Source organism: Dermochelys coriacea, chromosome 7, assembly GCF_009764565.3.
Source record: "Dermochelys coriacea isolate rDerCor1 chromosome 7, rDerCor1.pri.v4, whole genome shotgun sequence".
Classification (NCBI taxonomy): Eukaryota; Metazoa; Chordata; order Testudines; family Dermochelyidae; genus Dermochelys; species Dermochelys coriacea.
The window spans coordinates 45013443-45041155 of NC_050074.1; the positions used below are offsets into that span (position 1 = coordinate 45013443).

General features: G+C 45.6%; 2 protein-coding genes across 2 annotated transcripts in view; one reads left to right on the forward strand and one right to left on the reverse strand.

The window, feature by feature from the left end:
• Positions 1 to 592: 592 nt before the first annotated feature.
• Positions 593 to 18694, forward strand: PPM1M (protein phosphatase, Mg2+/Mn2+ dependent 1M). Its single transcript, XM_038408381.2, has 10 exons — positions 593 to 934; positions 5309 to 5432; positions 6614 to 6868; positions 7743 to 7855; positions 8674 to 8758; positions 9447 to 9565; positions 10577 to 10640; positions 12010 to 12117; positions 12754 to 12902; positions 13716 to 18694. The coding sequence occupies exons 1-10, from the start codon at positions 705 to 707 to the stop codon at positions 13861 to 13863; spliced, it is 1395 nt and encodes a 464-aa protein (XP_038264309.1). The 5' UTR covers positions 593 to 704; the 3' UTR covers positions 13864 to 18694.
• Positions 17651 to 27713, reverse strand: part of WDR82 (WD repeat domain 82) — a 33268-nt gene continuing 23205 nt past the window's right edge. Inside the window, exons 6-9 of the mRNA XM_038408382.2 lie at positions 26767 to 26922; positions 24457 to 24526; positions 21860 to 22002; positions 17651 to 21037 (exon numbers count right to left, since the gene is read on the reverse strand). Coding sequence (XP_038264310.1) covers positions 21008 to 21037; positions 21860 to 22002; positions 24457 to 24526; positions 26767 to 26922 — 399 coding nt within the window. The 3' untranslated portion in view covers positions 17651 to 21007. The remainder of the gene's footprint in view (positions 21038 to 21859; positions 22003 to 24456; positions 24527 to 26766; positions 26923 to 27713) is intronic.

Below are 27713 nucleotides of genomic sequence, written 5' to 3' on the forward strand. Positions count from 1 at the left end.
TCAGACCACTGCCCTTTTCTAACCTACGCTAAGGATCTCTTTCGTTCTGGTTTTGTCCTTCAGTGGTGTTTCAAGTTTGTACAGTGCCTTAAATGTGTCACTTTGACATCATCTTTACTAGCTATCAGGAAAACAGCTGTCCTACTGTTCCCTGTAGTGTCGAGTGTCACCAGGACCAAGGGAGTCTGATCATATGGTTAGAGCAGGGGACTGGGACTCAAGAGATTCAGGTTTGATTCCTGGGTGGGCAAGTCACTTCCTTTCTCGCTGGGCCTCAGTTTCCCAGCTGTACAAGGAGATAACAACACTCCCCTTGTCTGTCCTGTTTAGATTGTAAACCCTTTGGGGTAGGGACTGCCTCTCCCCATGCTTGTACAAAACCGAGCATAATAGGGCTGCAATCTTGCTAGTGCAAATGACCAAAGTCTTCCCTTAAGTAACAAGGGGAACTGCCTGTGTGCAGTTCTAGGTATTGCGGGGACTGTGCAAAGCGTTGGGAGAAGCAGGGGGCTGAGTTCTCGTTGCAGTCAGCGCGTGTGTGTGGCTGACTCACAGGCACTGAGGTCACTGATTGCACAGAGCCCTGCATTAGCATTTATGACTCGTCCCACAGCAGCCAACTTCTGTTTTGGTCTCTGAGTTGTAGAGAGCCGTCGCGGGCAGAGCACGAAGCTGACGTGGTTTCCCCCTCGCGCTCCTTTTTAATGTCTTCAGTCTGGTTTAAGAAGCATTTTTTGAGAAGCGGATCCACAACAAACCCAGGGAAAGCCGAGTCCCTCGGGCGGGGGGTGAAGCAGCAGCTGCCAGCTGCCTCGCTGTACAGGAGGCCCAAGTTCCTGCGCGGAGTCTGCTCCGGCGAGAGACTTCCAGGCAGGCGGCCTATTTACTGCCCACCCCGGGACAGGCCACTGCAGTGGAGGACGGGCTACGCGGAGTGAGTACCCTTTGCTCAGGGTTACTGGCGGGATGGGGGAGCATCCGGTGCGTGGCTGAGCCTGGAAGACGTGTGCGTGCGTGCGTGTGTGTGTGTGTGTGTGTGTGAGAGAGAGAGAGGGCCTGGAAGATGTGTGTGTGTGTGTGTGTGTGTGAGAGAGAGAGAGAGAGACAGCCTGGAAGACGTGTGTGAGAGAGAGAGAGAGAGAATATGGGTCTGCTTACAGCTGGGCGGGGAGGGGAGCAAAACTGTGATGGAATCCGTAGCTTTAATGCCACAGCAGCTTTATCCTGAGTGTCCTGAAATCCCAGCCTGAAGCCCAGGAGGAAATGCAAATGCTGGCTCTTCATCCTACACCGCTTTTGTCCTCTCTCCCCTGCCCGTTCTTGTATCTGTTGTTGACCCTGCCAGCAGATCTAATGTCTAACTGTCTATAGACACCAGCCACAGTTCTAGTAACTAGGGTTTGGGGCTAGAAGTGCTTTCAGCATCTAACAGGTGGAGTCCTGGCCTCTAGTGGTTGTGCCCCCTGTGGGAACATGCCAGGCTGTGCCAGGGAGACGAAAGCAGGATGTCAGGCCAGGATTAGGAAGATCTGCAGGTTTACTACAGCATGGTAAAATAGGAGCTTTCTGAAAACGTAAAGCAGGCATGTCAGATCTTCCCTGACTGCTACAGACTAGGAGAGGGAGAGGGTTCTCCTGTCGGGATGTGAGCATGTCAACAGAAATAGTGCCTGCATGCTGCTGCTCGCACAGCCCCGAGGGCCAGAGCATGGACTCCCTGAGTTCTCAGTAGAGCGGCAAGAGGTGCTGCAGAGGCAGAGATCAGAGAACTACTGCCTAGTTAGGAGCTGCTTGGAGACAACCAGTGTTGTCTTCATGGACTTCCAGCTCAGCAGGGCATCAACAGCTGGTGTCAGACCAAAGACTTTTACCCTGAAGGCTCCAGATCTTCCTGATTGCTAGAAAGGAAGAAAGAGAATTAGGATGACATAGTATTTCCATTTCTCTCCTGCCCCTCATCCCAAAGGACTCTCCAGGGATCCCATCTCTGGGTGAAGCTTGGCTGCTGAGCAGCACCACAGCTGCTCAGGGCAGGAAGGGAAGAAAAAGAAAGGCACAGCCACTTGAAACTGCAGGGAGAAGTTTTAAGGCAGAATGTAGCTATTGCTGTTGGAGTTTGGCCAGGATACCAGTGCAAGAGAGATGGCACCATCTGGCAGCAGAGAGCTCCTTAGCCTGTACTGGAGCAATGGCTCGGGTGGGTGGGGAAGAGCACCTCCTAGTGAATCAGCAGAACCGCTTTTGTAGCACACAGGAGATTTCCCAGCCAAGTGCTCTCCACACTCAGTGCTGCTTAGCTGTGGTGATTTGACACGATTATAGGCAAAGGTTCCATGCATGGCTGTAAGTAAGAGCGAAGGCAAGGGCTTAGCCCATCTTGCAACAGTGTCCTGTAAAGCCAGCCAAACTGGGCACAGGTGAATGGGGAGACAGGCAGCCTTTCAGGTGCCAGGATCCAAGCTCATCATAGAGCAATGTCAGCATCCCTGCAATTGCACTCAAATGAAGAGGGAGCCACTGTGGGCTTTGGAGGATCTGTTCCCCCAGCTTTACCCACTCACGCATTTCCAACAGGCCTGTGCCTCAGTTCCCATGCTGTCATCGCTCTTCAACTCTTGGAGACAAACACTGAGCTGGTGTAAATCCGTTGGTGTAAATCTACACCTCTTCAGTGAAGCTATGCCTGCTTCCTTCAGCTGAGGATCTGGCCCTTCCTTTTGAATGTTTCTCCTGTCCTCTGTGATGACTTTGTTTATACTGAGTTGCACAAGGTCTGCTAGAAACCTCAAAGCTGCAGAGAACTGGTCAAACGAGGCTCTTCAGAGTAATTCCTAGCATTGGAACAGGCAGGCCGGGCTACACGGTACTGTTGTGTGAGCCAGGCTTGCAGGCAGGAGGAGGAGACCTTAATGCTTTGCTCCAAGGAAAACAGAAGAAGAATTCTAATAATGCAGATTCAAACTTGAGGAGATAAATCAGTGAGGTGTTTGCTGTGCCAGCCAGGACTGGATCAGCCCTCCAGAAAAGAGCAAAGTGAATGTTTGGGCTTTGGCTGCTTTTTAGGGTTAACAGTACTGCTGGTTGTAGAAGCTATTCACTTCATCCCTGACCAAGGAAGGGCCAAGTTCTCTGGCCCACTTTACAGTGCAAAGGGAGTGGAAACCTCCCTTGAGTCCCCTGCTGAGGATTCCCTTGGTATGGGTCGAGTCCCCAGCAGGTGAAGAGCTGGTGGAATGGCTCCTGTGCCCCTTTCTCAGTGTAGGGGGCATGTTTGGGATGGGGAGGTATATGTCTTGGGCAGATAAGGGAAATGGCTGGAGCACAAAGCTGCTTAGGGCCCCAGCCAACTGACATAATTCAGAGCAGCTCCCAAGCAGCTCTAAAATGCTCCGGAGCCAGGACCAGAGCTAAAAATCAAGGGTGTGTACTGGCTCCTTGCCATCTCCCACTCTGCTGTGCCAAGCGTAAGCGAATGATAATGACTGCCTGTTCCACTCTGTCGAAGAGTAATAAGGGTTTAAAAGCACTAAGACTGGCTGGACAGCTCACAGACGATGAGACTCCAGTAGTCCTGTGCTGCGACTGTACTGTGCTTTATCGTTGGGCCACATGTTCCTGTGGCCGTGCAGAGCAACTTACTAAAACAGTCTCAAAATCCTTACCTGATAGGCTCCATCTCTGCGCTCAACCCAAACAGCTCTGCATCACCCAGGGAATCCTTTGGGGGTCAGTTATACTGGCATTACAGCTGCTTTGTACTGCCAGAGTGGTGCAAGGCAGTGTAGCAGAAGCATAGGTCTGACCCTGTTGGCATTAAGATGTGAATACAAGCCAGAACATGGAGAGAGATGCCTTTAAAAGAGGGCACACTGGGACAGACACAAGCAACAACAATGCTCATGCAGGGACATAGACACAGCACAAGTCCTGGCATATGTACTTGTACCATGCCTGCCAGAAATGCCAGTGCTCCCGGAGCCAACGGGAGAAGGTCATAGAGAGAGCCCAGGCTCTAACACAGACACTCCATACTGTACACATAATAGATTATCACACTATAATTTTCTGTAGTTCCAATCACTTGCTGACATTTATGCTCTGAATAAAAACTTTTCTCCCTCCCCATTCAGCTGTTTCTGTGTTCCTGCAGTGACTGCATAATGGACCTATTTGTTAGATCACTGTCACATGACACAGAGATGACTGAGGTTGAAAAGAGAGCAAGCATGGTATAGTGGTCAGAGCACAGGACTGGGAGTCAGGAGATATGGATTCCATTCCTTGCTCCACCCTCACTGTGGGACCTCAAACAAGGCTTACGATTCCAAGAGCCTCCGCTGATTTGGGTGCCTCTGGTTTTGAGTGGCCAACTTGAGACACTGTCAACTGGTTTTCATAGATGCTGAGTGCCCACAACTGCAACCGACTTTAAAGAGAACTGGGGGTGCTCAGCATCCCTGGAAGTCAGGCCTTATGGATCTCAAGTGGGGCACCCAAAAATCAGTGGACACCTTTGGAAATGGAGGCCTTAACCTTTCTGTGCCTCAATTTCCCTATCTGTAAAGGGTGTGTGTGTATCTAATGATACACGCCTCTGAGGTGAGGCTGTGAAGCTAAATGCACTGAATATTTATAAAGCACTTTGAATCTTGAATGGAGGGTGCTAGAGAATTGCAAAGTACTATTATTATATATGTAAAATCATTCAGGCTTTGCCACCACCTAAGTATACACCTGCAGTAGCAAAAAGGACAGTGACTGTATGCAATGACTGACGTCACTGACTCCTAATGCCCGAGACCCCTCCATCTCCAATAAATAACTTGGGGCTTTTCCTAGTAATTAGTTTTCTGTATTTGCTCAGACACCTAGGAGATCCATCCCTGGAATTGACTTGTCCTTATGTGCTTCACAAAAGCACTTCAGAGTCATGATTCACTGGCCCCCAAAATATGAGACTAACTTTAAAATCATGAGATTTAAAAAGTCTAAATGTTGGGTTTTTTGTATTTGCCTTCTGGCAGTTGAGCCATTGCGGGTCATGTTTCCCAGTTTTTCTCTCCAGCCTGGAGGGCCAGAAATATAGTTTTTAAAAAAATACAAGCTGAGACTCTCATAATCCCATGACTCCAGGAGCTGGGGTTTGAAAAACACCAAATGCCATCGGACTCATGATAAAATCACAAGAGTTGGCAACACAGCAATACTATAATATTCTCCACAGGCTCTTTACACAAGCGTCTTGGACCTAGCATAATGCTAGGTATGTATGTCATTTCCCAGTTAATTGGAGCATTTGTCTCCTCAGAGTCATCAATGCAGAGAAATCAGAGTTCAATGAGGACCAGGCGACATGCTGTCAGATATCCATCAGGAGGAGGGAGACTGGCATGGAGGAGGAGCAGGACTGGATGATTCTTTGCGCCAATCAGGTGATTCCATGTGTTCTGTCTAATCTACCTGTATCTCATGTATAGATGTATGTCTAGTTCCCCACTCACCATGGAACCTAGCTGAGATGTCTGATCCTTCATACACATCTGTTTGGATGATGAGCACCCTTGCCTTGGGGTTCAGCTTGGGGAGCCTGTTCCAGTCCCCATGGGAGGCAATGGAAAGCCCCTTCGGTGGGTTTTGGATTAGGCACTGAAAGAGGATGTCTGAAGAAGCAGGGCAGTGCCCTGGGGTGGAAGCAGCCACAGGTCACATAATATAAGTTCCACCATCTCTGGCCATCTAGACATGGGGTTCTCAAACTGGGGGTCGGGACTCCTTAGGGGGTCACGAGGTTATTACATGGGGATCACAAGCTGTCAACCTCCACCCCAAATCCTGCTTTGCCTCCAGCATTTATAATGGTGTTAAATATATAAAAAAGTGTTTTTAATTTATAAGGGGGGGGGTCGCACTCAGAGGCTTGCTATGTGAAAAGGGTCACCAGTAAAAAAGCATGATAACTACTGATCTAGACAGTGTGAGGTCCACCTGCTCTGACCATACAGATGGTATGAGTATACCCGCTGCTGCCTTTCAGAGTCCCTTGCGGGAGACAAGCTGTTCTCAGGGTATATCGCATTGCCATCATGTGGCCAGTTGCTAATAAACAAATATCCTTGATATCCCTAACTAAGTTGCTCTCATTAACCACTCCATCCTGTTTTGCCATGTCATTTACCATCATTGGGCCACTGTCAGTGGACTGTTTTTGTCTGCATTGTAGCCATGTGGGAAAAGGATGACAAAGGATGACTAGCTCCTGCTATGAATGAGAAGTGCTGCCTCATGGTTTTTAGCCAATTCATGTCTTGAATTTCCCATGAAAACTACAGGAGGCATGAGCTCAGGTATTATCCCTGCAGAACACTGCTGCGATTCTGTGCCAGGAGTAAAACAAGAATGTTCAGAAAACTTTCTGGGGCTCAGCACAGTCTGTATATGTTGGGGAGGCCAAATGATGTGTTAGTGAATCTGAAAAAGCCACCGGGGTTGTGTGTCCTGCCAGGATGGCATATACATATATATGTATATATAAAACCTATCGTCAAAAGTTCCAGGCTGTGCTCCTGCTACCTGCACAGAGCCACTCTCACCTTCACTCTTCTTCTCCCACTAGTATCTGGCTGGTTATTACTGGGCCCTGTTTGATGGCCATGGTGGCCCAGATGCAGCAATAATCGCCTCCAACTACTTGCATTACTGCATCAAGCAGAAGCTGGAGGAAGTAGTGGAAGGCATCACTGAAGCCCAGCCCCCCATGCATTTGAGTGGCTGCTGCATTTGTCCCAGCGATCCCCAGTTCGTGGAGGAAAAACAAATCCAGCAGGAAGACGTGGTCATTGGAGCACTGGAGAATGCCTTCCAGGAATGTGTGAGTGATCCGTCCGTGGGTACCGAGAGAATTGCACCACTGCTGCTCCACCCACGCCCAATATCAAGGATAGCACAAACAATGAAAGCAATTGCTCAGGCCCCAGTGCTACTCAGACTTGCCCCTTCTCTCCCTCCATCACTGCCACTGGAGGATAGTGAGGCAATTCTCATCTAGCACAGCGAGGCCCAGCTCTTACCTGGTGTCCCACAAACCAGTCTGCAGTCACACTGTCCAAAATGGGATCTGTAGCCTCCCACAGGGCCAAATACCTCCCCTCTTGATTGATCTCTCTAAGGCCACCCAAACTCGCAGCGGTTTAGGCAACCCCTGTATCCACACTCTTAGTTTGGTTTAAGAGCAGCTTATTGTAGTTTAGCTTAAACCTGATCCTAACTGCCATAAACTAAACTGAAATAAACCTGGTCCAGCCCAGACTAAGTACGTCCACACAGCCATTTGCACTAGGTTAACTGAATCTGTGTACATCTTGCCTGAATTAGTGCAACTGCACATATTGACAAGCCCTCAACTGGCCTCTGTTGAGAAGTTACGGGGAGACGTTCAAGGGTATAGAGGAGATAGGTGCGCAACTCCCATGCACTTTCAACAGGAGTTGGGAGCCTAACTTTGAAAATCTTCCCCTCAACCTGCTACAATACACTCTGATGTCCAGCGGTTCTAAGCTCTGTCATGTACTAGGGCCCTGAGATGCTCCGGCTGCAGCTCCCCGGGTTGTGCCAGAGCAGTATCTCCATTCCCCACTATCGTTTTATCAGTTCTGGAGTCACCATCCTGGATTTAGTGTGCTGCTCTTCCTGAGAGCCATACTGCCACAGATGAGGTCGCTAACTGGAGTTGTTCACACCAACAGGATGAAATAATTGGTCAGGAGATGGAAGCTACTAATCAGTCAGGAGGCTGCACTGCTCTGGCTGCTCTCTACCTACAGGGAAAGCTCTACGTGGCTAATGCTGGGGACAGCAGGTAAGTTCAGACCCCAGCTCATGGTGAATTTTGCTGAGCATGATGGCTTATGGGGTGCTGAGCACATGGATATGGCACACTGGGTTACCCCATCAATGGGTAAGATATATTCCTTTAGGCATATACAGAATTCCCTTTCATCCACGTGACAGGTTTACAGACAGACTGGCAGGGCTATTTCTAACTGGCAATGTGCAGATAGCATTGGGCTATTGGATATGAAAGGAACTACCAAGCCAAGGGGCCCCAATTGCTTTGCTGGTTCTAGATCCATTAAGCTGCAGCTAATACTACCTCCAGCTGGGCCAGTGTGACATAAGCATTGTTTATGTCTCTTCTTCCTGATCCTGGCCTGTGGGTGCATTCAAATACAGAGCAGGGGAGGATTTTAGAGTCTCCATGGCAGTTGTGAGTCCATTGCTTTCTCCAACAAAGTTGTGTCATTCTTAAACTGACCAGGCCAAACTCTGCTCTGGTGTAAGAATTCAATTGCAATGAAATTATGGAAGTTACATCAGCACTGAATTAGGCCAGCTGTGTCCATCTGCCCATATACCAAATTCATTCCTCGTGTAACTTTGACGTCAGTGGACTTGCGCCTTCTGACCAGTGATGTATTGGGCCCCAGGTGTTTTTGTGTGTACTTGACCCCGTGGAACAAAACACTAAGTAGGGACATAAGGAAGGAGGGAGCAGAGAGTGACTATACTGCGGTTACTGACTCAGAGGAGGAGTACCGTAAATGGAAATGAAATTCAAGGTAAGAAAGCATTTTCCTGATGGCTATAGGCTTAGAACCTCCTCTCTTTTCCATGCAGGGCGATCCTTGTTCGGAAACAGAGCGTAGTGCCTCTGAGCAGTGAGTTCACTCCAGAGACAGAGAGGCAGAGAATCCAGCAGCTGGTGAGTGGTGCCTTCTTTTAGCCGCCTGCATGTATTATAATGATGAATGTGTGTGCCTGCGAGATTGTACAGGTGAGCAAATGCCCTTCACCAGCCACTAGCCCTGTCTGTGCCCCCAGCATCAAAGCTCCTCCTAATGTCATGGATCTTGTCCAGGCTGTCAAGAGCATCATTTTTGGTACACTGCCCCTTCGGTGCTGGGGAACTGGTAAATGCAGTATGGCCAAATTAGGAAGGAGACCACCCCCTAACACCCGCTTGAGTGGGTGGTAGATGGAGCTCAGAAAATACAGGTTCTGTCAGCCTGCACTTCAGCAATAGTACATGCCATGCTGGAAGGTAAGGGGATCAAGTCCAGGCTCTACAGCCCCCAAGAAGGAGTATTGATGGCTGAGCTACAGCAGAATCTGGCGAATAATACCACTACTTAGCTCTTACATCGCATTTTCCATATGTAGATCTCAACCATCTGGAGCTTTAGTGTCATTATTCCTGTTCTACTGATGGTGAAACTGAGGCACTGAGCGATGATGAGACTTGTCTAAAATCACATGGCACATCAGGGACAGAGCTTGGAACAGAGCACAACCCTACTGCTGACTTCCAGCCCTGGGCTCCATCCATGAGTCTGGGGCGGCCGTCATCCTTAACCCGTGAGATGACAATTCCGTTTTGATTCCTTCTCTAGGCCTTTCTCTGCCCCAAGCTCCTGGCAGATGAGTTCACCCGGTTTGAGTTTCCTAGGAGACTGAAAGGCGATGACGTAGGCCAGAAGGTCCTGTACCGGGATTACTCCATGGCTGGCTGGTGAGTCTCCGACTTGTGCAGATATCCTTATAATTGCACTCCCTTCCCCGGGTGTCCCAGTGAGCTCAGCTGAGATCACTTTTGGCAGTGAGGAAGTATGGTGCAAAGAAAGGGGAGGTCCTGGCATGAACCCTCTGATCCTTAATGCTGCTTGTGAGGAGATAAGTGAATTTAGCACTGGTGACAGGAGTTGGACTAACACTCTGGAGCCTGAAGTCCCCTCTCCACCACAACAGTGCAAGCTGCCTTGCTAATGGGCCTCAACATCTGCCCAGGGGCAACTCACCTTGAGGAAGGAGTTTACGTTAAATTGTGGACTCCTCTACTGTGTGTGCCAATAAGGGAGACTTGAATGAGGCAGAATCCCAGCCACCAGTTTGTTTTGTCACTGCATAGCCATCAGATGGCAACCAGTGCAAAATGCTTATGGCTGACCGATTCCCACATTCCCTCCCCCAGCCCTTTTCCTTGCACAGAGTAGGTTGATATGTTTGTACTGGCCACATGAAGTGTGAGCAGTAAGGATGACGAGACACCCGAGTTCAGTCTCCCTGGGCAGTGCTGTTGCCCCACAGGAGGCTGCTTGCCAGCCATTAGCAAGCCCCCTGTTCTTGTCTGTCTACGAGGAAGGGCAGCGATGAGTTCAGGACAGAGAAGTGACGGTCTACAGCATAAAAGCCCTTCTGCACCTCATCTCTCTAGGTATATGACCAGGAAGCCCAGTCTTGGTGCACCAGCAGGGGTACAGATGGAGAGAAGTGAGAGGAGAAGGGTCTGGTCTTGTCACTGAGGAACTGGACCAAGCCTCAAGAGAGCTGGGGTCAAATCCCAGTTTTGTCAAAATCCTTGTGTAAGCTGAGGTTCATTACTTAGTTTCTGTGCCTGTGTCACAGGGAGCGTTGGGAAGACAAGTTCACTCTTGTTGAGAGAGGCTCACATACTGGGTGATGGGCCCCATAGAAAAGCCTTTAAGTAAACGAAATGCCAGCGAATGACATATATTTATTTTAGGGGATACAAGACAGTGGAGAAAGCTGACCTCAAGTACCCTCTTATCCACGGCCATGGGAAGCAGGTAACTGAATTCACTACAGACCTCTACCCACTGGGAGGGCAAGAGCCTTACAGAGCTATGACTGTCAAGACAGTAACAGCTGCTCAGCACCCCTTCTTTAATTTAGTTATAGGCAGTGCTGTGAGGCTTGGCCCTGGAGTAGCTGACCTACATGGTCTCTTCATCCCATACAGAGAGAAACTCTCAAGACCCTTCCACATCAGACACTACCGTGGCTTCCCCAGCAGCTCAATCCCCCCAACACAGAGCAGCCAGGCAAGCCTCATCAGCCTGCAATGCAAACGTGCTTTCTAATCCCTGCTGGATGCATGGTGTTGCCCTGAGGCCAAGGACTCAACATGATTCAAAGAGGGAGAGGATAGTTATGTGGCTATCAAGACTACCTAGAGTTACAATTAACGACAGCCAAACTTTGGAAGGGATATTAAATATCCTGCTTCAGGGCTTATGCCAACCTCTCTGAAAGAGCAAGATGAGACTTGTGTGTGTAGTTCTTACACCTTCCTCTGAAGCATCTGCTGTTGGCCACTGTCCGAGACAGGACACTGGACTAGATGGACCATGGGTCAGATCCAGTCTGGCGCTTCCTATCTTCCTACATTACCTGGGAAACCATTTTCAGCACTGACCTTCACACACAAGCACCTCCAGAGCCAGCATTAACACTTTGAGGCAGGGCTACACACGTGTCTTTCTGCCCCTGCCTCCAAACAGAACTGACTGCTATCATCCACCATGATCACCCCACTGTACGTGGGGGGCCTAGGTATTCAGGGGAGCATCAGGATTCTGTGTGTGTGTGTGCAGGGGGCGGCCACCATTGTGCATAGCAAGTGCATGCATCTCAGTGTGGGACTTTGTCACCCCAGCCTCATGCTATAGCAGCCCAGCTGCTAGCTCCTTGCAGTGGCTTACGTTGCTTTATATTTGCAAGGCTCTCCAGAAGGAACAGGACTAGAACCTGCCTTTGCAAGTGAAAGCTGAGAATCTCCTTTATCTTTGTAGTTCTCCCAAAATCAAAGGAAGTTACAGCTACAGGCTTCCCTAGACCTGAAGAAGAGCCCTAAACCCAGCCCCGCCTCCTGCAGGCTGAATCTCCATAGCACCCTGTGACCTTTGGTCCAAACCAAGGTCTAGTGGACAGGTGTATTCATGTCCATGAAAACATTCCACAGGCATTTGGCCCCTCTGACTTTTTGCTCACATTGGGCCAGGCAGAATCAGACTCTGTCTCAAGGGTTCTTTTCTCTCACATCAGTTCCATGCTTTGTGCCTGGGAAGAGGCAGGGCACTGACACCCAAAGTCACAGAACTCCTTCAGAGCACTGAGTTCTGGGTTGCTCTGACACACGGCTTTGTTCCGTTCCAGACACGCTTGCTGGGGACCCTGGCTGTGTCACGAGGGCTGGGGGATCATCAGCTGAAAGTTATTGACACGGACATTGAAGTCAAGCCATTCCTCTCCTGCATCCCCCAGGTAAGTGACTAAGGGGAAGTGAGGATTGTGATAGTGAACATAAGAGTCTAGCTGCCAGAACTAGGGATCCCACTTTAGCAGAACCAGGTCATAGAACCTCCTTTCTGAAGCAGCAGGACTCAGCCTAACTTGGTATTGGTTTGCATACTGCACAGCTTCCAGCGGGTGGTATTAATCCAACAGCACAGGGTGGGGCGGAGAGGACAGGGATAGGGAAAGTTTCAGGTATATTGGTCTGTTTTCATAGCCCAGGATTCTTTCAGAGGACCAACCCCTTGCTCATTCCAAGCTTACCCATTCAATGGTGCAGTCACCAGCCTTTTATAACAATCCACTAGAGTGGTGCCAGTGCCCCAACTTGTTATAAAGCAAGATAACCCATTTAGTTTTGGATTCAAATGCTCTTCAGGCTTCCTGACTATGGCAAAATAGGCCCACCCTCATGGACAGCCTCTGGCCATGTGCCTTTATGAAGTTAATTAAGCATGATCACCCTTAAATAGGGAAATCAAAGAAAGATAGGATTTGCTTACATTTTTGAGGCCAAACACACTAGAGGAAACATGAAGAATACCATTTGCTATGTACTAGAGCTGATGGGGAAAACCTAAGTAAATCTCTAACTCTGTTCTCTAGGTGAAAGTGTTCGACTTTGCTTTGCATAACATTAAAGAAGATGATGTCCTTGTCCTGGCAACTGATGGCCTTTGGGACATTCTGTCCAATGAAGAAGTGGCCCAGACTGTCAGGAGCTTTATTGACAAAAACAGAACAGACCCATACAGGTAATATTGAGCTTTTCTAGCTGTTACTACCCCGTGCAGCTGGTATGGAGATGAATGGGGGCCTCTGTCTTCCCTTGCTTTGGCTGGGGGACTGCTCACAGTGAAGACAGGTTTTGAAGTCACAAATTACTCCGCTCTCTGGCTAACATGTCTTGCTCCTGTGTGTTAAATTAAACTCCTATAGGATTAGCTGCTGTACTCAAACCACATTAGCTTATCCTCCCATTCTCTTATGGAACATTGTGGCCCTTCTGTATCATCAGCCAGTGTAGTCTGGTCAGATGTTCATCAGCATTCCTGTAGCCATCCAAACTCACTGCTTATTCCCAACCCCATGGACCTGGTCACACTACTGAAGGCTGTAGCTGTAGATGCATGGGGAGGTAGCATGGGCCAACAAACAGAGCACGGGCCTGGAAGCGGCGGATTCCTCTGACTTACTGACTGACCTTGGGCAAGTCATGTCACCACTTTGTGCCTGAGTTTTCTCATCTTTAAAATGACTATAATGATACTGACCTTTATAATTATTATTAGCATCATCTGAGGCCCCAGTGACATGAGGGAGTGGGCTGGGCTGAGCAAAAGGTGGGAGTTAAAAGCACCTAACTTCTACCTCTGCCTCTGTGGTGGGAGTCTGAGGAAAGCCTTAACTTTTATTTGCCCCTCTGTGAAATGGGGATAACAATGCCTTCTTCATGGGAGTGAGAAGAGGCTGTCAGTCAGGCTCCAGGTCATGCTTTGAACAATTGCAGTGCCATGTATTAAGTCCTTGAAAGATGAAAACCAGGTTAGTTTGGGTTTCTGTTGCAGGTTTTCAGAACTGGCCAGGTGCCTGGTACACACAGCAAAGGGGAAGAAGAATGGCCATCAGTGGATTTTGGATGACAACAGCCCGGCGTCCTACGATGATATCTCTGTCTTTGTGATCCTACTATACAACAGGGATGAGGACTGTTAGTGTGTGTGTGTGTATATATATATATATATATATATATGATTCACATATCCATGTTATAGGTCATTGAGGCCTAGTATGAATGACATGTGCTTGACATGAATGCATGCATTGCAAGTTAGCAACCAAAGCAAGGACCTAAGGTCAGGGTCTATTAGATCTCCATACAAAAACAATTTTATGTTCTGAGGAAAAATATGGAAAGTCATCAGAAAAGAAAAGAAAACCAGATGGACTATGTAAAATTGTATAAGAAGTGGAGGAAATGGCACATCTTGGATCCTAGCAGCCTGCCCCGAATTGTCTCTTTGGAATTGTGCGGGTGGAAGGCCTAATAAACAAAGGCAAAGAACTGATAACACGGAATGGACAAAAAATGGATGCCTATGATTTCTGCAAATCAGAGCTGTTTATTGATCCAGAGTCCCATGTGGATATAGATGTGGTTTTGCCCGCTCCCTACAGCTTATGATCTTATCCTGATGGAAGGAACCTTGCCCTAGCCCTCAGGACCACTCTGACCTTTTGACTCTCTGGTATAGTATGTCTGGGGGTGTGACTGTGGAGTAAGTAAGGGTTTTTTTTTGTAATCAATGAAGAGCATTTAGAGTATCATATACCAACCCTGGGTCTGGTATCTGCTTGCTCCCTATCCCATAGGGAGACTTCTAGTGTGGGTCTAACATTAGCATCATAGAGAAGCTCTAGAACTCTAGCATAATAGTTTTATAACTAAGTAGCACTAAGAGACAGGTGTACTTGAAAGAGCACAGTTGTGTGCACACTTTCCAGTAAGAGGAAGAGTTACTGTAGTAAGACAGGTACTGGAACAGTGCCAGCTTGAGCAGAAGAGAACTTTCCTTTTGCTCCACCCAAACATACTAGCCCCCTGTACCATTTCTGGCATTATACATCTGTGTTACATCCCCTCATTCCCTTCTAACCTCACAAGAATGGACAAGGTCTGAGGGGTAGTATTGGATGTCGAAGAACATGAGTTGTCCTTTTCTGAGGCTAACCCAATGCATGATTTAAGTACACTACTGCAGGGTCAGGCTAAAATGGCGTTTCTCAGTGAGCCAATCCCCCATGAACAAGGTGATAATTATCTCTGAAAGAAGTTAGGTACAGTTAAAAACCTCACATAAACAATAGAAAAACATCTCCAAGGGAGAAACAACCAGCTTATTGTGCTACCAACTTCCTGACAGTACCTGTATTTAACCCTTTCAGGAGAAGCCAGTCACTTACTACAGTTGCTTTTGTTCTTTAATTCACATGGATTCCTTCTTTTAAGCATTCTCAGAGCTTGTCTACAGCTATATCACTGTAGCACTTCAGTATAGAATCTCTCCCATTGGCACAGGGTGGGTAGGGAGCTCATAAGTTTTATTTCTGGAAATCTAGGGCTCAAGCAGACTAAACAGCTGAGTTGTTTTTGGTGAAGGTTTGTATACACGGCTGCATTCTATGAGTGTTTGTTGTCAGCTAGAGATGGGTTCATACCTCATGTATCAGGAGCTGGAGATTTACAGTTCACTGGAAAAGCAGGGAAGCTGCTGGGAAGAACTGTAGTCCTAGGTGTGGGAACCATGCATATATGAGGCATCCAGGTGCTGAAGCAATAGCACCAAGCTCCTCCATATCACTAAGGTGCCCCTACAGCCGATGCTGTTTGGTAAAGGAGCCCTGAATAATCCAATACAACAACAAAAACTTCAAAGATGCACAAGTAGTTTCTTGTATAAAGACATACATTGGTCAGTTATTTAAGATAAACTTGAATGGTATATTTTGCAAATTTAATGTTCATAATTTATGGACTTGCATATAGATAATTAACACTTGCTTATAACAAAAGAGCATTGTTCATGTAACCCAGGCCAATATAACCTCAGGACCTTGAGCTTTCATCAGATGCAAGTGGCTAAGCTGGTTCAGTTAGTACATGGATAAAAAACCTCCAGGGAAGACTCAGGCTGCTTGGAGTAGAGGTGATGATTAAGAAGGTGGTGTTTTGTCACTGAATCAGTGCAAAGACCCATTCCCGAGGATGGTAGGAAGATAGACTATGGTAGTGGAAGCACCATCTTTCAGAGGTGACAATACTTCAATAATTGCTTTTTTTAAGCTCTACATCTAGGATTCAGCTCAGATTTGGGCAACTCTTTGTCTTGCTGCTTTAGGATTATCTAGCCTAAATTTCTGTGCACTCAAATAGATTGTGCATTTCACAACCGTAACTGCCAGATTTCTGTGACAAAAAGTCTCAGATATACTTTGTTTGTAGAGTGCTTTAAGCTCCATGGGGATAAGAAGCTAACTGAAAAAAATATTTCTGTACAGATTCCTTCCACATAAGAAACCTGTTAATGCATCACTTCCAGTTCAACGGCCCCTCCTTTTCATATCTTTAACCGCCCTTTCAGATGTAGAGCAGGACATTGGAGAATTGCACAAGCAGTGTTAGGGGTTTTCCATTAGCAGACATGCCTTACTTTTGCTACAATCCATAATAGCTTGCAGGTGAATTCAGTAGGGAAATTTATCTTGAGAAGTTGTTGAGAAGTTGTTCTTTCAAGCCTGCTTATGGACAGCCATGGCACCACATTTGCTCATACAACTTTATGTAATTAGATAGGCAGGTTAGAGAAGTCAGAGAATATAAAAAAGAACCCTTATTCCAGACCATCTGAACAATGTGTTAGGATAGGTAAGAGGCTCAGAGAAGCCATACGTAGGGGGAGAACTTTAGTAATAAAAGAACTGGGGAAAAAAAGTTTTTTCCGGTTTCTCAAGTAACAACAATAAAATTCACTTAATGGTTTAACTCAGATCTAACCCTCATTAGCTTAGTGCAAGTCTTTGTCCTTCTCTAGCAGCCGGACCATATTAAGAGGTTTGTGTCTCCCACTACATTCAAGCCAATAGACCTTTTGCCAATAGAGCAAGCAGTTGGGGCTCATGCTTTTAAATCCAGGTCACAGGTTCAATCCTAAACAATCACCTGACCAGGGTACAGTCACACACAGATGACCAAACAAGTCCCAGTACAAAACTCATGTCTAGTTATTCAACTTACTGGTATATTTAAGGGCAAGAAAAGCGTCTTTTAACAGATGGTTAGTATAGCAATAGCATAAGATGTCTGTTTCCATTACCAAAACCCTTATAATTAGGTAGAACAAACTCTTCAGAGGCAGGGAACATTTTTAAAGTTATTTTAAATTAGTTTTCCCCTCCCCTACAAACAGTAAATAAATTTGCACAGTAAAACTAATCATCAAGTAGTAAATACAGAATCTACATTACTTAAAAAAAAATTGGTCTACAAAATATTTATTTGGTAACAGCCACAACACTGAATTTTCCACATCTGCAGTATTTTATGGCATCTCATAATTTGACATTAATGTATTTACACTCCAATAGATGGTCACCACCTAAAAGTTAAATTCACAAAACCAAGTTCACAACCAAATATATAGTCAATAAGACAGCAGTTGCAATGGACAGCCTCTCACAGGCAAACAGGATCCCAGCCTGCTACTCAGAAATCCTGTTGCAGATTGTTAAAGTGCAAATATAGCCAGAACTGTGATCAGAAAAGAGATTGTAGCTTCCCTATTTATTCTCAGTTGCTTCTTATCAAATCTGATTAGATTATGAATCAACGCCACAATCCTGCAAATTTTTGTACACATGCATCAATGGCATTATTCACATAAAGTTAAGCACCTGTGTTATATCTGCAGGATTGGGGTACGGACAGGATTTTTTTTTTTTTTTAAAATAAAAGATAAATTGCCTCCTTTGCAATCTTGTATATGGATCTGAGAAGAGGTCAAGCTGAGCCACTTTCTACTCCTATTACTGACACCACCAGTAATGAAGATTCGCAATCCAGCTCACTCTCACTTATCAACTCTGCAGGGCCAATGGGAGTCAAAGTGACAGGATATAGCCACGGAGCTCTCACAGTAGGCTGGGTAAGGTGATACTATTTTTAGAGGTTCTATTCTGATTATACCCAGTTTCCCCTAAAAGTACTGAAGTGTCACTCCTAATATTCTTTAGTTTTCAAGCCCTGCATATTCCTTGAAAGCCTATTTCCCAGTCTTTCAGTTTGTTCTATGAAAGCTAATGAATGCAACTGAGTGTTTTTTTAAAAGTTTCCAGATAATTGTTTTGGCACAGTTAGCTCTCTTTCCATTTTTCCCTAAAACCCTGTCAGAAACCCTGATCGCTACATTAAGATTATGAGAGACTCATGCAACAAAGAAAATCAGTCGGGAAGAAGAAAAAAAAAAAATCTAGTTCCCTAAAGACAAAATACTACCAATTTTACATTGACAATCAGTGCTGCCTTGTGTCTGATCCTGCAAACTTCTCTTGACCTGAAAATGTGTGATGTTTCTGATGTGCAAATTCTTTGATCACCATTTCTGCCCTCTATTGTGTTAAATATTCCATGCTGCACATACACAGAGGGTTTCAACACAGCTGGATACAGAGCACAGCCTTATGAATAGTGTTTAGAGCAGATTTGCAAGTGGCACTTCTCAGAAGAAAAATCTTTTGAGTCTCTTCCCTGCTTAAGTAATATCTGGTGGGGTCTAACTGTTCATTTCACACACTTAAGAGCACCTTTGCAAAAAACTGAATGAGTTTGCTTCAGGTTATCATTGTTTCAACCTCAATTTTATTTTATTTTTAAACCTCACCACCACCATAAACATGCTAAATTATAAACCTCTGCAAAATATGTCTGCTCACAGAAACGCTAAGTGGAAGCTATAGCATCAAACAGCCCAGAATGCAACAAGAGCGAGCTTAAAAAGAAACAGTTGCAGAAGCCTCATCATGTGCAAGAATAGATTTTCATCTCCCTTTGCCCGTGGCTTTTTGAGGGGAAATCAGCACAGTATTAGCCAGTAGGAGGGATGCTGGTGCAGCCATACAAAGGAATCTCTGATCTGGAACTCCTGCGGCATAAAAGTGTTTGGCGAGATCAAAAGAAAGTCACTCTGTCATCTCTACTGAGTCTGAGTAACGGACTAACTCGCGTAACACAGAACACACCATAGAATCAGCTTTAAACATGTACAGTATAATTAGCACAGAGGCACAACACAGAGTCTAAACAGCATTTTTTTTAGTCACAGCATAGAATCAAACAATTAATTTCTCAGACTGTCTCATGCACAGCAGCCCTTTTGGTGACATACAGAGTGCCTGTCATAGATAAAGCTGCAGTGCAACATGCACCAATTCCTCAAAGGGGACTGGCAGTGATGAAAAACCCATTCTACCCCTAGCCCTTGGTTATGGAAGTGTGCGTTATGCTAACAGTTGTAACAAGCAAGGGTGGAGCAGAGAAAGGGGTGGGCTGTACCACAAATCCATATATTATTCCAGTGGAACATGCTCTGCGTTAGATGCCAGGCCCTACAGTGGAGATGGAAAACTACACAACATGGAGCATCAAGATCACTATTACCAGAGGTGTAAAATTATTTTCAGGTATGAGATGACACTAAAATGACATCCAGGATCAGCCTATTCCCTGTTCAGATTGCCACATTAACAGTCTCTTGCATTTTTTTGGAAGGTGGAGTCAGCAGCAGGAGAGAAAGAATGGATTTTTCAAGCCAATGTTCCTAGGATGTATGCTCAGTCTCTAGGTTGCAAGTATTTGGTTAAGATGAGAGCACAGTGCATACATAGCTCCATGTACATTGTACCTTTCTCATCATGCTAATGGAGATGCATCAGACCAATTTTACAATATGACGACTTAGGAAAAGAAAGAAAATGAAATACCAGTTGGTAGGCCTGATTTACTTTTTGCATTGCCCAAAAATGGACCGCAGAGTGCAGTATATCACGAACAGAGGCATAATACTTCTGCAAGGGCATTCTTTACAGCAATGCCAGGGCAAAATACAAGAAAAATTCTCCATTTGGCTTTGGATAACACCCATCTGACTTAAGTGAGCCACAGCCTGTTAAGCAATTGTTGAGAACTTGCACAATGTGTGAGATAAATGCATAACGGAATAAAATCTTGTGTGTGAAAGAATTACTAACAAAAAAGGGATACAGGCCTAGACCCAGTTTGGGGAGAATTTAATGGAGCTTATTTACAGAACAGGAGGAGAAAGCTGCATCAATGGAAGGTAAACAGCCTGAACTCATCCCACAATACTGGCCCACATCATACTCTTCAATACCTAAAAGTAAAAAAATATGACCCCTCCCTACTATCCTCCCCCCCATATTATTTACAAGTAAGATCAGCAAAGAAAGATATATTGGAGACTACTGCAGTTTCAGTCTTTGTTTTAATCATCTTCCTGCTGACAGACTCCTTTATTGCTTGGGATGCCCACCAGACCTCTTCAGTACCCTGTGTGCCTTGGATGTTGGGATGATGAATGGCACAGAGGCGGCTTCAAGCTTTCTCTGCCAGCAGGCAAAACCCGTATGGTCTGCCAGACACTAGACCAACTAGAAACTGATGGAGGCCATGATACGACTATGCAGCCTTTGCCCAAGTGTTCGATAGCAAAAGAAATCTCCATGCATCTGACATTTGGGTTAAAAACAGTCAGTCTACTTGTATTTGGCACAAATTAAGTTTGTATTTGTAGAATTCAACAGTGACACTGTAGAGATCCCAGGCGTGATAAACATGCAGGTGTGGGACAGAATTGCATGTCCCATTCACCCACCCCAGTTTGTCTGTAGACTTGTGTGTTTACAGTAAGAGAAAAAAAACCACACAATTACACCTTAGAAACTGCAGCAAACTTTTCATAAAATCAGACTTTGTTATTCCTCCGCCGCACTCTCAAAAGTAATACTGTGCCAGTTACAAGTTCTGCTGGAACCTATTGGACTTTGACTGGAAAGTAGGTACATGTTGCACCCAGCTTCTGGGTACAGCAGGATCAGACTCTCGGAGGTCAAATGAAGGAGTCCTTCTGAAGGAATGCAGCAAATAAAAGACATACAGGAACATATGTGGGCATGATGGATGAGAACATACAGTCCAGGAGAAGTAGGCAGCTCCAACACCATCTTTGCAAGAACACGCTGCTATTAACAGTACGGAAGCCACTCAGTGGGCATTGTGGTTTCAGAATTAGTCATCTATGGTTGGCAACCAAAAGGCCTAAAAGAAGAAGAAAACGTAAGCATGGAGCTAGACTAGGCACCTGAAATTCCTCACCCAGTGAGCCCCAAAAGCAAGCCAAGGAATCTGATACATGCTGCCAGCAGTTTAGGATTAGTATCCCTGCTTGGACTGGTTTGGTTTGGTATGCATGTCAGTCAAGCTGATGCTGCCAAAGGAAGCTGCTCATTCTATATATCTTACACACAATACATGAGCATGCTCAGGCCTAGCAGTCCTCCCATACCTTCACTAGACAGTTAAGAACTCCACTTCTAGCAAGCCCCTAAAACTGAACCTGAACAGGACCTTAAAGTCCCTGATGTTTATGATGGAGGATCATGAAACGTCAGCCATATTATGGTGGTGTGAAAGAACCCATCTTTCTGTGTGCATGCACTGCTTGTTCTCAATGTTTTCATATACATTGTTCCTTTCTGTCCCCAATGCCAGGCTGGGGGAACCACAGGAAAGGCAGGATGCAAGTTGGACTGGCTCTTCCTGAGCTTAGGGGGAGGACCTAGCAAAGGATGACTATCCTCTCCCACACAGGCATCCAGGGCAGCCCAAGAGAGGAGAATTAGAAAATCCTGAAGACCAGCCACTCCCCCAACCTCAAACACAACCTCTGCATCAGGAGCTGTGCGAAGGGAAGCATATGCATGGAGGGGACTTGTGGGTGGTTTCCACTCCTTTGGCACCGAGCAGTGCAAAGGGAATAGAACAGGGCAGAGAATCTACTCCAATATTAATTCTGGCCCATTGACCTACCAGAAAAGGTGTTTGGCCCTCAGGCTGAAAAGGATGGAGCTGTGTTCTTACCATGTTGGAACATGCACTGGCAAAGGTCATGAATTTGGGATTGAACTGCAGACAGGTTATAGGACCTGTGTGTTTCCCATCCAACACAGCCACCTTCATCCCACTCTCCCCATTCCAGACATGAATTTTTCCATCCTCTGAACCTGTGGGTTGGAGAAGACAAACACATATAAAAGGCCAACAACAGAAGACAGAGTCAAAGTACATTGATAAACTGTAGTTGAGACACCAGAAGAGAGCTATTAGACCTACAGGAATCAATCTCCGATTGCCAGCTTTTTAAAAATGTTGCAGAGCCAAATGCTGCCCATACAGAATGCCATTCAAAATCGGTGGAATTTGCACATGGAAGTCTGAAGGGAGAATTTACCCCAACTTGTTGTGGGGGTATAGTTACCAAGAGGGAGTATACAGAGTTGATCAGAATAACTTTATATACTCAAGTCTATATATACACCGCAGAAGATGACAGTTGGCATCAGCAGAGCGAGGTCTTACATACACTTAAAACGCTAGTGGCACAGCGGCAGCTACACTGATGTAGTGCTTCAGTGTAAACACTACCTATGCCGATGAGAACCATTCTCCCATGGACATAGGTAATCCACCTCCCCGAGAGGTGGTAGCTAGGTCGACAGAAGAATTTTTCCATTGACCTAGTGCTGTCTACACAGGGATTTAGGTCGGCCTAACAATGTTGCTCAGATGTGTGGATTTTTCACACGCCTGGGCAACATAGCAAGGTTGACCTAATTTTCTAGTGTAGACCAGCACCACGAAGAAAAGAGGTTTGCTATGCACATTAACGACTTGAAGACCAACAGAGGATAAAAAGGCATTGTAAAAAGGTAGCTGTGGCGCTAAATAAAGCTCAATGGCTTCCTAAAAGCCATCTGATTATAATCCTGCAATTTGCATAATCATTAAAGACCTGGTTTTCAGCAAGCTGTGCATGTATCTATGCATCTACTTGGAAGATGGAATACTGTTTTTGTCTGCACAAATTCCCAGTTCATATACAGAGCAAGGTAAGCATTGGACTGTGTTATATGCTTACTAGTTACATGCAGAATCAAATCAAAAGATTAACACATGCGCACAACAGCTTGCTGAAAATCAGGCAATAGAAGTGCAATCTAGTCACTGAAAATTGTGCAGTCTGCAAATAATCAAAGGGTATGGTAAACCAGATTTCAGTGAGTTACGCTAAATGTGAATGGCCAAGCTTGTTCAAGAAGTTTCAACTCATGATCACCAATACATGTTTTTATAGCAGAAGTCTACAAATTTTCATTTTAATGGGACACCTTGAATTTTTAAAATTGACCTCTTTTCAAAAATATTTTAGTCTTTGGTATAACCCCTTTTACATAAGATATCCTGACTTTTCAACAAAATCCCTAAAAAGAAGGTGGGGTTTTTGTTTCCTTTTGTCTATATGGGATTTTCAGGAAAAAAGAAATTAAGTTGGCACCCGGTAAATCAGTCAAATTGCACAAAGTAAAATGGAAAAAAAAAATGCACGATTCTGGAGTTTAGCAGTTGTAGGGACAAAGTTGAGAAAAGTGAATCTGTCCAACACCAGGACTGAGGATACCAAAGAGTTAGAGAAGGGATACGTTTCCTGGCAAGAAGGGTAAAACTTGCAGAACTGAGCTGTCTCTAGAGGATAAAACGAGGGTTTGCAGGATTGGGGGGGGGGGGGGGGGGAAGAGGGAATAAAGAAAAAAGGACACCCCCCAGAATAAATAACCACCATCAGAATGGTCTTTCCTGAGAAACCGAAATACCACCCTAGATTTAACTTTAGTTATTAAGAAGAATTTATGGGCTGCTTACTGATGACCAGCTAGATTTCAACATTAGAATATCTTTAGGAGGAACACGAGTACTTGTGGCACCTTAGAGACCAACAAATTTATTTGAGCATAAGCTTTCGTGAGCTACAGCTCACTTCATTGGATGAGGAATATGAATGAGATTGTGGAGTTGTTTTGCGGACCAGCTTTCATTCACTGAGGGCAATGTATCCTATGATATCCTAGTTGATACTGCGCAGATTACAGTACACAGGTAGCCCAAATAAAGAATGTAGTCCGCAGGTAGGATGGAAGGAGGCTGCAACTTCCTGAACTACTTCAGTTGCTTTTTCCTACTACACAATTTTACCCATGCTTCTTTGCCAATCTGTCAACAGCAGCCTGAGGGGACCAACTCTTGGGGGTGATGGTAAGAGGGAAGTTCAGTCAGTAGCCCTTTCTATCCTTCCTCTTGGCTGAGATTGCCAGCCAAGCTATCAATTAGTGTCAGCTGTAGTGGTAATATGTGATGCAAACACTTGGCCAGTGGGAAACAGGAATAGACCTACCTACTAAATTAAACAAAGTACATTGTACTGAAATGACAGAATTTTGAGAGCATTGCAAGTGTCTCCCACAGCATAGTGAGGAAAGCATTTTTTAAGTCCTAAAATAGCATCTTGCAGCCTTTAAACCAACTTTCAGTTTAATTGAATTAATACCCAGTTTCAAAGCACTGAAATTGCTTTGTAAGAGGACACACAATGGCAGGCTACAAGGGGGGTAAGGGTATCTTACCAATCATTATGAACTGGGAATCTGGTGTGAACGATGCCTCCAACGTGACAGCCTTACTGTTATTATAACCCTACAATACAAAAGAGGTTAAATGCCTTCAAGCCTGTGGCAAAGGAGACATGTCAAACCATACTTCCAGCTGAAGAACAGGAGCCCCTCCCTCTAGGAATTACAGACTGCCCTATGCAAAGCCCTCCAACCGCCATAGGAGGGGACAGAGCACAGATGTAAGGATTAAGAGTGGGGAATAATTTATCCAGGTACTAAACCAAACAAACACTTTTCCCTCATTAGCAGAGCTTGAAAGTTCCATTAAAAGGGAGTTAAATATCACAAGTAATTTCTAAATTAAAGGGAAGAGGGAGAGAAATTTTCAAGTGAGCCAAGATTAAGGGCTTGTCTACACTACAAAGTTAAGTTGACATAAAGCAGATTACATCAACCTAACTCTGGAGGCGTACACACTACAATGCTCCTCCCGCCACTTCAACACACCTGCTATGCCGACCTAATACTACCACCTCGATGAGAGCCTTAAAACTTAGGGCGATGTAGTTAGAGCGACACAGTGTCAGTAGAGACACTGCATTGCTTACATTGCTTACTTCAACCTAGGGGACCTCCAAGAGATGTGCCCCTATAATGCCTGCCATGACTGGTCTAGCCGCCATTTTGAACTCTGCTGCCCTCCAGCCAGGTATACAGGCATGCACTCCCTCCCCTTTTAAAGTCCCAGGAAGTTTTGAACTTGTTCTTTCTAGGAGAGCTCTCCAGCAGGAGCTGCCCATTTGACCATGCCAGCTCCACGCAGCAAACACGCTCCAGCCTGGACTACACAGGAGGTGCTGGATCTCCTGGGTCTGTGGGGAGAGGAGACTGTGCAGTCACAGCTCCACTTCAGCCTTAGGAACATTAACAGCTATGGCCAGATTGCTTGGGGCACGGAGGAGAACCGTTTGTAAAAACCAAAGAGCTGTGGTAGGCATTCCAGGAGCAAGGGACGCAAACAGTTGCTCTGATGCAAAGCCAGACACGCCGCTTCTTTATGCTCTCCATATATCTTCCAGGACCACAGTAGTATCCAAGGCACTCTACCCCGCAGGAGATTAAACACAATGACAGCCTCACAGTCATTCAGCTGCAAGAGCCTCATTGGTGTATGTGCTTGTGAATCCCCTGTTCCCTCCCCTTTAAAGATACTTTCCACTGCATATATGAAGTTTACCTCAGCATTACATAGATAGATTAGCATGGGTGTGGAATAATAAAAAAAATCTACTTATGGAAAGTATGAATTTATCTTTATTTATATCCATCACATGGTGTCTGCTGCTAACATTCACATACAACAGCAATAGGTGCATGTGCACTGTTATAGTTGGGTGCACACAGTCATCATTACAAGGTTCATAGCACGGTGCAAACAAACAATTCCAGGATCAGCACATGACAGCAACACACATTACTGTGGCTCATTGTTAAAATGCTCCCTTCAAGGCCTCCCTCAGCCGAATAGTCTCCCCATTGAGCTTCTCTTATAGCCTTTCAGGTTTCAGAGTGGTAGCCATATTAGTCTGTATCAGCAAAGAAGAGAAGTCCTTGTGGCACCTTAGAGACTAACAAATTTTATTTGTTAGCCTCTAAGGTGCCACAAGGATTCCTCGTTGTTCCTTGTTATAGCCTTGTGTTCATAAGGGACAGCACAATACCAAACAGCAGTGCAAGATCCATGCTTTCTAACAGAGATGGCTGGCTTGAAGGTTATTAGGGCAATTGAGTACCCATGGAATGATGGGATTGAAAAACTTGCATAATGTAATGCTAAACCTGCCCCCAAGAGGCACTGGAAACCCTTCCCCAAGACACCTTGTGACCAGTTGCACAGTGGGATAGCTACCCATGGTGCACTGCTCTCAGTGTTGATACAAGAGCTGCTCCTGTGGATGTGCTCCATTGACACAAGGAGCAACATGTGGACATGCAACCGTGTTTTAATTACAGAAATGGCTGTACATCCATGTAACTTAAGTTGATTTAACTTTGTAGTGTAGACAAGGCCTAAGATAAATCGGGGTACATTCAGCAGCAAATTAGTAAAGAAGCCCTCTCCTTAATACTTATGTCATCCACAGGGCATCAGCTATCTCTATTACTGCAGCTGGAAGGGAGCTCCAAGAGACCTGCCCCTGGAATACATGGAACTGGGGTGTTTTATCCTCCAAACTAATAATCCCACATCATCCCACCCCTGACAAGGACGTAGCAAAGACAGAGCAGTTTCCAAGAAGGCAACCAAGACAGCAAACTCACCCCAAACGTATGCAGTACAGCTCCCTTAAAGGCATCAATCAGTCGAAGGAACCCTCCGTTGGTTGATATGAGGATGAGCTTCCCGTCATTACTGAACTTCAGGCCTGTCCACTCACAGGTTCGATCGTACTGCATCTTGAATGTAGCAAATGGACCCTTAAAAAAAAAAAGTGGTGGTGGGGGGGGAATGATTTGCATGCATGTGCACACAAACATTTACTTTGTTGGTTAAAAAAAAAAAAAGTTATATCTCCAGCACAGGAAAACATTTTAGATTCCTAAAAGGAAATAAACCAGACTGATATTGAACAATCCAGTACTAGGTGCCACGCAAAGGATGGCAGGGGAGAGTAGCAACAACCTGTCATATATTGTGATGCAGCAGTGTTCTGACATGCCATGATTCTGTCATCTCCAATAGCAACCAAACCACAACAGGATGTTTAGGAAACTTGTGGTGTTTCACCACCATAAAAGAAAAGACAGTGAAAACACATCCGGTTCACCACTACACAGTCACCAAAGAGAAGAATCAATTCTCACATTACATCTGATTATATGGGGCAATCTAAAAACAGAGCTCTTCTTTGCCCATTTGCAGCTACAGTCGCCCAGTTACAGTTTTCCTTCTTTCTCGGATGTGGCTGCTAGGTCCACCTGACCTAGATATTCTGCCAGCAAGGAGGAAGAAACATTAACAGCTGCTTCCCATGTGTTACAGGAAGCCTGAGAAATGGGTTGAAGTTCCCACCTGACTCCAATCAGCCTCCCTACACCCAGGGGCATCATCAGCTTAAGGTAGCAATGCCATTCAGCTCCTCAGTGCTCCCAAGCCCTCTGTCTAGTCTCCAATGCCAGTTCTCCTGGAGCAGAGAATAAGTGGATTGTGCATTGGTAGATTGTGCTTCAGACCCCACTGTGTACAAATGTGCCGGGCCTCTGAGGCA

Bases quoted from the DNA above. Each gene is read 5' to 3' on its own strand.
- PPM1M (XM_038408381.2), top strand. From the start codon at position 705: ATGTCTTCAGTCTGGTTTAAGAAGCATTTTTTGAGAAGCGGATCCACA. The intron at 6,869-7,742 runs GTGAGTGATCCG...TCACACCAACAG, and splicing joins AGAATGCCTTCCAGGAATGT to GATGAAATAATTGGTCAGGA. The intron at 7,856-8,673 runs GTAAGTTCAGAC...TTTTCCATGCAG, and splicing joins GCTAATGCTGGGGACAGCAG to GGCGATCCTTGTTCGGAAAC.